Genomic DNA, 13,788 nt, shown 5'->3' on the forward strand with positions numbered 1-13,788 from the left:
CAAGAGGTGTAGATTAAATGGTCTGAACAATTGCTCTCATTTCTCACAACACTTCCATGTGTAAATACAGAATTTAGAGAAGTCACCATGTTACTTTCATTTTCAATCCTGCAAATGTGTGATCAGCCAGCCTACACTTACGTAAAAATTTTTGGTTCTGACACATATCCTATAAGACCTAAATATTTGAACTAATGGAGATTTGACAATCTTATTTATATGAAAATGTGGCTTTTCCACTTCACATGTCTAAAGCTTTGCTCACTCAAACAGAACTAAGTGGAAAATAGTGTCTACTACATTCAGAGCCACATAAACCTCACCTCAGACGTGGGCCTAAATTATCAAGATTATTTACTACTTCATGTTATATTTGTGTAAGTAAGACTAGAATGCCAGGTCAAATACCTCAAGCTTAATAAAGTACATTACAGTTCAACTCAATGAATAGCTATGGAAGTTTTCTTTATTGATTGCTTGATATGTAACAATAATTGGCATCTTTTTCACACATTACAAAAAATTATACTTGGCTCAGTATGCAACCTTTGAAGCATCGCCATTATTATTTAACAGAAGAAAGGAAAAAACCTATTCTACCCAATACAGCATTTACAAATGCACAAAACATGCCACTTTGGCTTGTATATGGTCTAGATTAAAAAAAAAAAAAATTTCTTTTTAACATAAATAAGTTAGTATAATTTTTCAGTGTCTTTACAGAGTTATGTACACAGGTACACTTCAAATGGTTTTGTTTCATACACATACACAGGCAATGTAAAAATACTGTTTAAAGATGTAGTATCCATTTCAGTAATTCTACGTGTGCTTTTCTCTCTACACACTTTGCTTTAAAATCACCATTTCCTTTGGGCAAATTAACAAACAGAATGAGAAACTTTAAATTAAAAATTATTTCATTATTTTTTATGTGAAGTTACAGATCTTTAAAAAATATCCAAAGATTTGAATCATTTTTGACTGTGTCTACATAGCCCAAAGTCCAAATAAAATTAAGAAAATTTCTCAACAAACCTGATAAAAAATTAGACGGTTGATTCTGAGCATTCAGAACTGCCCCCATACATCCCACATTTTTGCCCAGAATTACCTGAAATGATTACCTAACTGCTGAATAATTAACTGGTAAATTCCAATTTTAAGAGGAACTGAGGGTGGAAGGGGGTAGGACTGAGGATAGTTTTTTGCTGTTAAAAAAAAAAAAAAAAAGGCCATTTGCCAGTATATAACGGAATCATCGTATCTCCCAAATGACAACAAGCTTCATGTAAAAATAATTAGCCATTATTTGCAACCAGTGTTCAAATACAGATGATTTTTTTAAATGAAGTATCAGTTTTCACTGAAAGAGACATTACATCTTTAAAGAAAACAATTCAAACCCTTCCCCAAAACTGCTTCTCTCCATGCAAGTCAAATATTTTTCTCCTTGCTCTAAATGGAAGCAAGCTCTTCATACCCCCCCATGCCAATTCCTCAGCCCCACCCTACCCTCCCTTCCCCCCGGAAGTTTATATGCTACATAAAAGGTAAAAACTATATACACAGGTAGTACAATGAAGCAAATAAGGAAAAACCTAATTGCACAATGCTACATCCAATGCTTTTAGAGGCAGATCATTTAAGAGTGCCTAAAATTTTAGTGTTATTGTGTTGCTGCTTTTCAGTGCTTATACAGGATGTCCATTCCATGGAGTCAGCGATATGTATTTAAAAATTTTAATTTGTATCTTCCTTGCTTCATCAAGCAGTGATGTATCTGATAAACAAGGAAACATACTCTTAATTCTGCAAAAGAAAAAAAAAGAAGAAAGAATTAGGAGAAAAGCACTAGAATAACATTACCAATGACGTACAGGAATCATTTTGTCACTGTCTTAATTGTGAAATACCTGAGCGATGGAACAGAAAGTGTGTCCTGAATGTTGATGACTATAGTCCTCTCCATACAATGTTTCCTTCACTGGATTTTTATCCTCCTCTGTGTCGTGTATTTTTTAGTGCAGTGGGGCTCACCAGTGGGCAGTTTTGCCCCCCAGGGGACATTTGGCAATGTTTGGAGACATTTTTGGTTGTCACATTGGGGGTGAGGAGGGTGCTGCTGGCATCTGTCGGGAAAGGCCAGGGATGCTGCCAAACATTCTACTAATGCACAGGACAGCGTCCCACAACAAAGAATTATTCAGCCCAAAATGTCAATAGTGCAGAGGTTGAGAAACCCTGGTCTAGAGAATCGGGGTCAAAGACAGTAAGAAAGCAAGGAAAATTAAGAAACTGTAATACTTAAGAGTATCAGAATCTTCTAAATTTGAAAAATAACTGGAACTATAACATAAATGCTCTCCAAAGAAAATTCTACTAATGTCTTTTAAAAACCTTCCCGTTTCTTAGTCATATGCAAAATATACACATGAATGCTTTTGAGTAGGTTCTTACTACTATTTCTAGTATTCTCTGAACTGGCAATATTTACTAACAAATGCCTCTCTGTATGTCAGAATGGGGTCACATCAAAATCCAGTAGGTGTGATTCACTGCGGCTCATCTGATGAGCTACGCTACAGGTCACAAACCACAAGTCCCAAGCTGCAGGTTGCTTCAGAAAATTTTTTTCATCCCATTTTCCCACTTCATATTCAGCTGTAATGTAATATAGAGGTTCTACAGTGATGTTTTGTATAAGCTTTGAAAAATGCGTGATGTGTGTGAAGAAACTATGATCTAAAAACACAGGAAACTGGAATCTCACCTTAATCTCTTATGTTTTTTATTCTTACCTTTTTGTAAATGGGGATTTTTAAAATAATATCAACATCTACTAAGATCTCTTTATATGTGAAGCTATGAGTGTTTGGGGGGGGGGGGGAAAGAAGTCCTGGTCCTTGTCCGTAAGAAGTTTTCAAACTATTAACATATGCACTTTGATCATTATGGACAGCCAATCCACAGAAAGTTGAGGGCTGAATTATTCAAATTAGCTCTTCATATTGATCAGATTTTAGTAGATGGAAAACAATCTCCCTTCTCTTGTGTGGGGTAGACCTACCCTTGCCAGCCCTTATATCTATTATCCGTTTTCCCTACAAATATCCCAATCATCCTGTTACAGCACAATTAGACAATTAGCATACACATGCTGACGTGTTCCTGGATTGCTTACTCCAGCAGAGTTAATTTAACTTCTGCTTTGCAACTTCAGTGTTGTCAGAAATTCTGTAGGAAGCTTAGTATTTTTCCATTTTATAGCTTTCCATTTTGTTTTGTTTTGTTTTTTTAAATACACAGCATTCCTTTCCTGTTCCCCAAATTTGTAAGCAAACAGGGAAAGTGGCAGTTTGTGAAAATGATAAAAGAATGTAACATATCTCTCTATTCACATTGTTAATGACTGGATTAACCAAATACAAGCCATCTGTACCTAACTTTTCCCTCAAATTTTAAATTTAATGACTTACTTGCCATGTTCCCACGTATGGCTCAAAATCTATTACTGACTCAACTTGAATCTCTGGGAAATGAATTCTCATGAAGTGGGACTGAAGCATATCCCAGTTCTTGTTCCGCTGGGGGAAAGAAAGCTATTGTTCCCAACAAGTTTTGGTGGGATTCACAAGGAATGGACCTTCCTACTCATCGGGCCTTGGTCACAAGTACCTGGCTAGGACACTTGCTCTGGTTATTCCGTGTTTCAAGGAAAAATGACCTCAGGACGTAGAAACTGTGAAAAAATTCCAGTATCCCCACCAGGGAGTCCCAGCCTTCCCTATTCCTACTTTTTTGACCTCACAAAATATAAGCAAAATAAAAACCCACAAGCTCTAGTCTGCCAGCAACCACTAAGATCGGGTATCTCGGGGTTTGAAAGCCCAATTCGGGTGTCAGTTACTTGCTCCCAGTAATCAACCCACCGAGCAGTTTACGTTTGACGTCTTCTGAGGCCCGGCTTCTTGGGCGTCTGCTCCACTGAACCCGCGTTCGGGGAACCGTCTGAGACATTTTCTTCTGTTCTGTTGGCTCTTTTGTTTTGAGGAGAGGAATCTAAGGGCAAGAGGGAATTTTAAAAAGAACACACACAACCTTTATTAGGAAAACAATGGCTGACAGAAGTTGGCACAAGTCAGGGGATGAAAAACCCACACCTCCACCCACAATCCTGGATCCCTCATTCTCAGTGGCCTTTAAGGGCACAAAATGAGGTTGTTTTCACATAACAGAAAGTGTATTCTACGCCCCAAAGCCCTCTCTCCACTGCAATGCAAAGAGGGAGGCCGTTGATAAACATCCCAACGTAATCACAGACCCACCGCCGGCTAGCGGGTAGGAACTGCGATGTTTTCGGCTGGAGAAATTACCAGATCATACCATCTCGGGCTCCTGACTTTAAAAATCACCCACACACAAGCGGTCAGCCGGACAGCATCTAAAACCTAAGATTAGGACAGTTCGCTCCCCCAAAGCTAAGGCGGAATACTCCGAAAAGAAAGCGGAGGTTAAGGACCCTCAAAGCAGGCCAAAGCGGTGCCCCGGACAGACAGACATTTTCTGTTTGGGGAAGGGTCATTACCGTCTGTGGCAGGTCGCTTCCTTATCCCAGTGCACGGCTCCGCTAACCCGGTCTGGTTGTCGGGCGTATCAGTCTTTTGGTCTACCAAATGTGTGTCCTCTGAGTTTGCCTGAGACCCAATTAAAGGCACCGCCTGGCGGTTCCCGCTGACGTCCTGGCTCTCCTGCGCCGGCACCTTGCAGGCGCCTTTGGGTGGCCGCGGGGGTCTGTAGTAGAACTCGGGCAAGCTGCCCTTCTCCACCTCCTGCCACTCGTATTTGCCCTCCAGGGGCTTGTGATTCTGGAAATCAAAATTCCACTTGCGCTGGCTTGCCTCTTCCATGTCTCTGCTGTGCTTCTCCAAGTCCCGGGTCAACTCTTCGTGGTTGACCGGGCCGAAGAGGTTTCTGCAGGCGGAGGGCTTGGGGTACTCCGCCTGTCTGGCGTCCATCCGCTCTAGGCTCGGGCTCCCGTTAGACACTCGCACGTTTGACATCTTCCTCCCCGGTCTTCACGGCCGCCTCGCGCGCGCGCTCGGAAAACAAAACTGAACAAAACAAAACGCCCCGACCCAGCCCGAACCCCTCTTATAAGCCCTGCGACCGCGCTCGGGGCCAAGAGAAACAAACCCGGACAAGCAACTGCCCGAGCGTCAGGGGCGCGCTGGCTCTGGGGGAGGGGTGAGGGGAAGCCCCGGCCAGGCAGCCGAGAGCCGCCGCCGATCAAGTGTACCGGCGAGCGGGAGGGCGGGGAGGGGAGGGGAGAGGAGAGAGGAGGGGGGTGGCAAAGCCAGTCCAAGTCCGGGCTGCAGCGAGCCCGCGGGTCCCGCCAACCGAGCGGCCCTCCAAACCTTGCCGGCGTCGGAGTCGCGGAGCGGCGAGGCAATGGGGAGAGGGGAGGGGGAGAAAAACACCCTGAAAAGACGAGCCCCCTTTTTTTAGTTGCCCAATATGGCGGTGGAAGGGAGGCTGACGAAGAAGAAAATGATTGACACCGCAAGTCTATTTAAACAGAGGAGGAGATCCATTGGTTGCGGCGCCGGGAGCCGCCCCGCCGAGGCTGGCGAGCGCGGCCTTAAGGTGGCCCGGCGCGGCCGCGACGCCTCCCCGCCTGCCCGAGCGCGCCGACTCCGACAGCGCCGCCCGGAGATTGGCTGGTCGCGTGACTGCCGGAGGTGTGCCGCTGCCAGCAAACCTGCTCCGGCTGGCCTTGGAGAAATTAAAAACGAGACAAACAAACTCGCCAAACGGCCGGGAAGCCGGGGAGGGGCGGGGGCGGCGGGGGCGGCGGGGCCTCGGGTTCAGGTCCCCGCGCGGCGCTGCGCTGCCTGGCGCGCCCGCTCCTCGCCGGGGGGACGGAGGGGCAGGATCAGACGATCTCGAAGGTGGCTAGCGGCTGGTTTTACGCCTCGGTGGCGATCTTGTTTTCCCGGCACTCGCCGAGCCTGGGGCGCGGGCCGCTGGGGGCGGAGGCAGACGGTGGGAGCTCTGCCCCCAACTGTGCTCTCGCCGGTGGCTCCCCGCCTCTGGCACTGTGGGGAGGCAGGGTAGCCTGCGCCCGGGGGCTGGGAGCCCCCCCCCCCCCGCCTGGGTACCTCAGCTGGGGGTGAGCAGTGGTTAGCTCACTCTTAACCTAGAAGTCTCTGCTGTTCTGGGGGAGGCGGGGAGCTTTGGGAAGAAGCCAAGGCGACCGTAGGCGCAGCACTTATAATGTATTCTGAACCCAAGCTCTCCCTCAATAAAAATAAGGATTTCAAGATCAAAAACTCCACTGGTCTCCCGAGTCCCTAATAAACTTTGTAGCTGTCTCAGACACGCTTACGTTTCAAAAGCGAGGTTACACCCCTGACCCAGGTTCTGGCTTCCCGAGCACAGTTAAAGCCATTGACATGGGCTGCGTGTGGGAACTCGTCTCCTCTTTGTATTTTTCAATTCTTTCCCGGGTTGTAGCAGTTTCCTCTACCTGAGTCCGCCGCCAAATACAACAGCCCCTTCCTTCCTCCACCTTTCTCTCCCACCAGATTCACTCCCTTGGCCCTCCCAGAACAAAATTTAGATGCAAGGGAATGCCTTTAGAGGGCTACAAGTCGTTGAAGGGTGAAAGTAATCTGAAAGTCCAGATTATGAAATGATTCATAAAACCCACCGCAACCATATTCTCACGTCTGATACTATTACTTGGGCGTTTCTCTACCCGCCCCTTTGCAGCTGGAAATTACCTACCAATACGATCCTGAGCAGGATGGTGGGACTTAAAACTGTATGGGGAGGGCTGTCATATCCGTGACAGAGCTCAAAGGGTCTTTCACTGTGTCCCCACTCCACCCCATCTCACCCCCATACGTGTAATCTTGGTTTGGGCCAAAGTCAGTACATTTAACTGGAAACTAAGCTCCTTCGGTTCTAATCGTCCACAGCAGCAGTGTTTTCTTACGCATTTATGCTACAGATGAGTTTGATTTTTAACTTGCTTTCTTAAGCACATATTGTTTGGGCGCTCCACTTTGTGTGGTGCCGGCCTCACCTCCGCACCCCAGAATGTAAGAGCTGACAGGGCCCTTCAGAACCCTGTGGCTCAACCCTCTCTTTTTACCAACTGAGGAAATTGAGAGCAGGAGAGGTTTCCTGTCCCGGGACACGTATCCAGTTGATAGCAGAGCCAGGCCTGGAGGCAGGTCTCCGAACTCTCAGGCTGGTTCATTTTCTCTTTCTTTCCTTCCTAATGGTTCAGGTTTTGTCTGGATTCGCCTGGGCTGCCGTCTGCAGGTCCTCCTCTCTTACAAGTGATTCAAAATGGCTCCTGCTCATCCCCTGCGCTGCCTGCAGATGTTTCCTTGATGTGGCCTGTGGTCACTGATATTTATACGCAGCGGTCACTGGCCTTTCCTATCACTATGCACTAGTTCAACTAAAATGCAGATTCCAAAAGGACAAGGGTGATCCCCAGAGAGCAGTGAGCGGGGAGAGGCAGTGCCCCAAACTTGTTTCAAAGTCAGGACTTCCTACCTGCTTTACAGAAAATAGTTCACCTGAGATCCAAGTGAGAGCTCTCCTCTTCATTTTTCCACATGGAATGCGCTACTTAATTTAGTGGACTGGAGAAGGGGGGAGAAGGATAGGAAAATTAGGGTAGGCCTCCATACCATAACTTATACCCTATTCCTGAAATTAGGTCCTTGTTGACATTTTTACATAATTGCTAGCCTGCACAGGAATTCTATATTCTCTATAAGCATAAATTCACATGTGTAAGTACCCAAACTACCACATATATGTAAATGGAGACATTCTAGAGCATTACAACATACCACCACAAGAGTTTGATTTTATTAACGGAATTACTATCTTAAGTAAAAGTAGAAAATCAGGGCACCTGGGTGGCTCAGTCGTTAAGCGTCTGCCTTTGGCTCGGGTCATGATCCCAGGGTCCTGGGATCGAGCCCCGCATCGGGCTCCCTGCTCTGCAGGAGGCCTGCTTCTCCCTCTCCCACTCCCCCTGCTTGTGTTCCCTCTCTTGCTGTCTCTCTCTCTCTATTAAATAAATAAAATCTTTAAAAAATAATAAAAGAAGTAGAAAATTAGTATTTCCATCCCCTACACACCCCGAATCTTTCTTGGAGTAATATGTAGGAGCACCATTTTGTTGCTTTGTTAATCTTGAAAAGTAAACGAGCCACAGTCACGCCACCTTAAGACGACTGGCCGCCAGCAGAAAGGCAGCTATGATCTAAAGTGTTTTGTTTACAGTCCAGGCACCGGAGATCGGTGCGGCAAATAATGAGAAGGCAGGCGTCTGCTGTGGTAGCGACCAAGCGTGAAAAAAATACTATGGAGTCCCCAAGGGAAGAGGGAATGTGGAGATCAGAGCGCCATCCTCCTGCGGCAAGCGGGCGGCTGTGCAAAAGAGTAAGCCAGGGCGAAAAATTTCAGAAAAACAGTGTGTAGGCGGAGCTTGGGTAGAAGGCAGAAAGTTCCACTCGCACGGCTCTAAAATGGGCTCTGCTTCCCCCAGGACCCAGACTCTAGTCCTGAGCGGCGTTTTTGTTGCCGTTTTCCCTCCGGATAGTTTCCTCCTTAGAACTGAGCAATGTCACGTAAGCCAGCCCAGATTTCCGTGTCCTTCACAAACCGAGAGAGGCAGACCCCAAAATAACTTCAAACACCTGTGTCAAGTGTCCTAATGGGGAGGGAGGGCGAGCCCGCCTCCCAGATGCGGTCCTCTCAGGGGGAAGTTAGGCAGCCCCCAAATGTTGTTTCTGCGAAGGTTCTAGTTTCCTGGCCCAGCTGCCCCTCCCACCGCAAGTGCCCAATGTTAATCCTTCCTCGAGGATGTTTATAATGAGGCAGCTTTCGCTCAATTTCACTATTCTCCTAAACCCACATACTTTTAGAGTTTGAAAACTTCACAGTCCACTGTTTTTGACGTTTTCATTCAATGTAACAAATATTTATTGGGCACCTTCTACTAATTTGCTTATCCTTTTTTTCCTTTCAACAAATATTTACTGACCACCTTCCATATATCAGGCATTATTATCCTAGGCGCTGGGGATTCAGAAGTAAACGAACAGATTTAGACTAGGACGAAACTTACGTTCTAGTAGGGGTAGAGGAGACAGAAAATAAACGCAAAAATACAGGAGGGAAAGATATACTATGTAAGGAAGTGATACATGCTCTGGAGAAAGGATAAACAGGGATAAGGAAAAAAGAGGGCTGTGAGGTCCCAAAGTGACCAGAGTGGCCGAGAAATGCCTCACTGAGGAAGTGGCCTTGGAGAGAAGCCCTGAGGACTTGAGAAAGTAAGCCATGCCGATAGCTGGGGAAAGGGTGTCCCAGTAAAGGGAACAGCAAATGCAAACCCTCTGAAGTGAGATCTTGTCTGATGTGTTCTGGGAACAGCAAGGAGCAAGAAGGGTAGTAGCAGGAACTCAGAGCATACAAGACCATCTAGGCCTATGTGGAGTTTTTATCATGGACTGAGTGATATGGGAAGTCACTGGGACATTAGGAAGTTTTAAGCAGCGGAATGATGTGCTCTTACCATATGCAAGGTATTCCCCACAGCATTGATCTCAACAGCATGGAGCTTAACAGGATGACTTAAGTCACAATCCCTGCCTTTAGGGACTATACATCAGGTGTGTGGGAGGCCACCCTGTGCACAAGAAACTGCAGAGGTAGAAAGCAGTACATGGAAGAACAGGGCACAAAGATGGACTACAAAGGAAGGAGAGGAGGAAGCCTTCAAGGAAGTGATGTACGAGTATCTATCTTCAGATCTTGAAGAAGGAGAAAAATGTCAGGATTATCAGGATATATTGGTAGGGGTAGTAATTGGGGGATGGGATCAGACAGTTGGCAGGCCATGGATGGCATGCTAAAAAAAAATCTTTTATCCAATAAGCAATGGGAACTGATGGACCTTTCAGTGAAGTGAATAACGTGATCATTGTCCAGGTTTGTCTCTTGGACAAGGGCAAGCCTGGGCCCTGAGAGATAGTGTCCAGGGACAGAGCTAAGTGGAAAGCTAGGTAGACAGCCCCATTACGGTGTTAATCCAAAGGAGCTGGTTGTTGGGCGAAGTATAGACGTGAGGCAAGAGGGTAGAAGCATGGGTCACAAGACCAGGATGAGAAGATCTGGAACAGAGGGTTGGAGGCAATCTGGTATGATCACCTGAACTGCAAAGGCATAGCTGCAGATCTTGCCTTGGACAACAAGATCTTTGTAGTAGGAAGTGGCATCTGACAACAGAGTAAAAGATGGGTATGAGCCTGAAAAGGCTGACTCAGGGAGGTAATTCTGGTAATTTTGGAGGCTGATTGCAGTGGTTCAAGCAAGGGATACAACAGCATGACGCAGTGCTTTGGAGGAGGGAATGAAAAGCACAGAGCAAACGTAGGATTGCTTAGGTAGTTAGAAGAGCAAAGCGGATTGGGGAAAGATGGAGCAATGGAGGATGAGTTGAAGGACTCACACTTGGGTGTTTCAGAGAGTCATGCATTAAAGAAGAGCGGTAACACAGAGGGAGGTTGTAAAAGAAATTGCTAGCTGTCCCCCCAAATCCATTCTTGCTTTCTCCCTTTGTCTCAGAATTATAACTGGGCTTACAGCTGCCCAGCCACACTAAATTTCCCAGCCCCTGTGCAGATAGATGTGGACTTGTGATCAAGTATTTTCCAACAGAATGTAAGGAAAAGTGGTATGTATCTTTCAGGTCCAGTACATAAAAACTGTCACATCAACCACCTACTTCTGCCTCTCTCTTTCCCCCTTCCCATGGACTATAAGGGTGAATACTACTGCAACTTTGGAAGCCACATGTTTTTCATTTTGCTTTTGTTTTAAGTAAGCTCTACACCCAACGTGGGGCTTGAACTCACGACCTCCAAGATCAAGAGTCACATGCTCTACCGATGGAGCCAGCCAGATGCCCCTGGAAGCCACATGTTGAAGGTGATAGAGCCACATCAACCTGGGTCCCTGACCTGATTTGAAAGAAAAAACAGGGGCGCCTGGGTGGCTCAGTTGGTTAAGCAACTACCTTCGGCTCAGGTCATGATCCTGGAGTCCCTGGATCGAGTTCTGCACCGGGCTCCCTGCTCAGAGAGGAGCCTGCTTCTCCCTCTAACCCTCCCCCCTCTCATGTACTCTCTCTCTCTCATTCTCGCTCTCTCAAATAAATAAATAAATCTTTAAAAAAAAGAAAGAAAGAAAGAAAAAACAAATTTCTATTTCGTTCAGCCATTACATTTGGGGTCTATTTGCTATAGCATCTTGCAGTCAATTCTAATTAATATAGAGGGGGAAGTTGGGGAGATAAGGAACAGGGAAGATTAAGAATTTGATACAGTCGGTATATGCATTGAAACTGGATCCTCAAGAAAAGAAAGAGAGGCCATGTTTGTTAACAGAGATAGTATTAGAAACATGAATCTGAACCGTAATGTGAAGGGATGTCATGGTTGGTGGGGCTTTGTGAGACCTGTTCATATTTACAAATGTGTCACTAATCTTATGGCCACATCAGATACTTAGCAGATTAAAAGTTACAAAGGTATGGGAATAAGGATGTACAAGGTGTTCTCAATCCCTTTATGTTTGTATCACACTGGAGGTATGCAACATTCATTGTTTCTTCACTGTCCCATGCTCTTTTCTCAGAGAGTTTGTTCCCTTAAACTCTTCTGCTAAGGGGCGCCTGGGTGGCTCAGTTGGTTAAGTGACTGCCTTCGGCTCAGGTCATGATCCTGGAGTCCCTGGATCGAGTCCCGCATTGGGCTTCCTGCTCGGCAGGGAGTCTGCTTCTCCCTCTGACCCTCCCCTCTCTCATGTGCTCTCTCTCATTCTCTCTCTCTCAAATAAATAAATAAAATCTTTAAAAAAAAAAAAAACTCTTCTGCTAAGGGACAGCAGATTACATGACACAGTTCCCATTCTGTTCCTGAATTTGACCCAATGAGGGAAGAGGAGGCGTCCTATCTGACTGAAACATGGCCAACCAAAATCTCTCTCCTAAAAATTTGGAACCAGGTCTCAGAAACTTCAGTTAATAAATTGTAAGTTAGAGATTAATAAGGTAATGCAGATTTGGAATTGAAAGAGCTGTTTTAAGAAAGGTATCTTTGACTCGTATATGATGGATTTGCAGATAAAGATCACCTGTAGAGTGTCAGAAGAAAGAAATGGACATGCAAAGAGGGGCAGAGAAGAGAGACCATGGGTTTTAGAAAGAAAGATAACCCTTAGCAACCAAAGACCCCCCAGTTTCTGGATCCTGCAGCTCATGAGGTCCCACTCCCTGGACTTATGTTTTGTGGGGCAGTCCTGTGTTTATAAAACAAGTTTCCCCCCTTTTTTTCCCCAAGCTAGTTTGTTAATGGGTTTCTGTTAGTTGAACCCAAGATGTTCTGATGAACACAATAGTTTACATATTTGAAAGCAGCTTCTCTGGTGTCATCACATTTGGCCGTCATGAGACCACAGTTATGAGATGAATGCTATTATGCTCTCTCACAGATGAAGCCCTGAGACAGAAGGCTGAGTGTTCCAGAGCCACGGAAGAGAGCAGAAAAGGCACGAAGACTAGGGTGCCTGCTCTTGTGAAGCAGTCCAGAGTCCATGGTGACGACACCTACAGAAGATGCAATGACGTGGTGGGTTTGTAAATTTTATGACTGAGGCATCATTGCCTAAACTTACCTACAATACACTATTCATAAAAAGAAGTTTCAGGGGGTGGGGGGGGCGCACGCGTGCCTGGGTGACTCAGTCAGTTAAGCCTCCAACTCTTGGTTTCAGCTCAGGTCATGATGTTGTGGGTCTTGGGATCCAGCCCCAGGCTGGTGTCTGATGTTCAGTGGCTCAGGGGGGAGTCTGCTTGAAATTCTCTCCTTCTGCCCCTCCCCCACCACACGAGCGCACTCACTCTCTCAAATAAATAAATAAATCTTAAAAAAAAAAAAAAAAGAAGAAGTTTCTGGGGGAAATGAGAGTTAAATTCCTGGAAAGAAAAGTAGCACCTTTGAAAGAAACTGGATTCAAGAAGGGTTTCAAATTGATAAGTGGGGTCATGGTTTAAAGAAAAAATACCTCAAGCATCTCTACTTAGAGATAAATCAGCATTTTCAAACAAAATGTAGTAAGCAAATGCAGATTTACGAGTATTGCTGGTTTCCTAAGTATGGGAAATAAATAGAAAAACCTGGATTTGTGACTGCATACCTGATTTATGTGATTTATTTACCTGATTTATTCAGTTTCCAAGATTGAAACATAAGTGGACAACTTCTGTGACTAGAATGTGGAATTTGGGACAATAAACATGTTCACTACCAATTCACTGTTTTCAACTACATTCTATTCTTTAAACTGAGAAAACATGAAGGAGAAAACTTCCCTCGATTATGATCTCAGTCTTCAGTTTATACACACTTGCACCTAAAAAAAAAGAGAGAGAGAGAGAGGAGAGAAAGTGTTCATTTTCTACTCCTGACCACTCTCTGAATAACTGTTCACATGAATATTTGTTCATTCCTTCATTCATTAAATTTTTAATGAGCCCTTACCAGACGCCAGCTTTTCTGGGGACACAGTAGAAAACAAAGATAGCCAAAGTCCTGCTTTCATGGAATGGAGCTTACACTCAAGTGTGGAAGGCAGACAATACACAAACAAATAAGCATAGTGTGTCATGTTGTTACAAGTGCTAGAAAGAAA

At 45.3% G+C, this 13,788-nt stretch overlaps 1 protein-coding gene across 1 annotated transcript; it reads right to left on the minus strand.

The window, feature by feature from the left end:
* Positions 1–448: 448 nt before the first annotated feature.
* Positions 449–5,548, minus strand: CDKN1B (cyclin dependent kinase inhibitor 1B). Its single transcript, XM_035028192.1, has 3 exons — positions 4,589–5,548; positions 3,933–4,062; positions 449–1,812 (listed from the first exon to the last, which is right to left on the minus strand). The coding sequence occupies exons 1-2, from the start codon at positions 5,061–5,063 to the stop codon at positions 3,941–3,943; spliced, it is 597 nt and encodes a 198-aa protein (XP_034884083.1). The 5' UTR covers positions 5,064–5,548; the 3' UTR covers positions 449–1,812; positions 3,933–3,940.
* Between the last annotated feature and the right edge of the window lie 8,240 nt (positions 5,549–13,788).

The sequence above is a fragment of the Mirounga leonina genome, unplaced genomic scaffold (genome assembly GCF_011800145.1).
Source record: "Mirounga leonina isolate KUSES-001 unplaced genomic scaffold, KU_Mleo_1.0 Mir_201, whole genome shotgun sequence".
Taxonomy (NCBI): Eukaryota; Metazoa; Chordata; class Mammalia; order Carnivora; family Phocidae; genus Mirounga; species Mirounga leonina.

Coding starts and splice junctions, on each gene's coding strand:
- CDKN1B (XM_035028192.1), bottom strand. CDS start 5,063: ATGTCAAACGTGCGAGTGTCTAACGGGAGCCCGAGCCTAGAGCGGATG. Junction 4,063..4,588: donor GAAGCGACCTGCCACAGACG/GTAATGACCCTT, acceptor TCTTGCCCTTAG/ATTCCTCTCCTCAAAACAAA.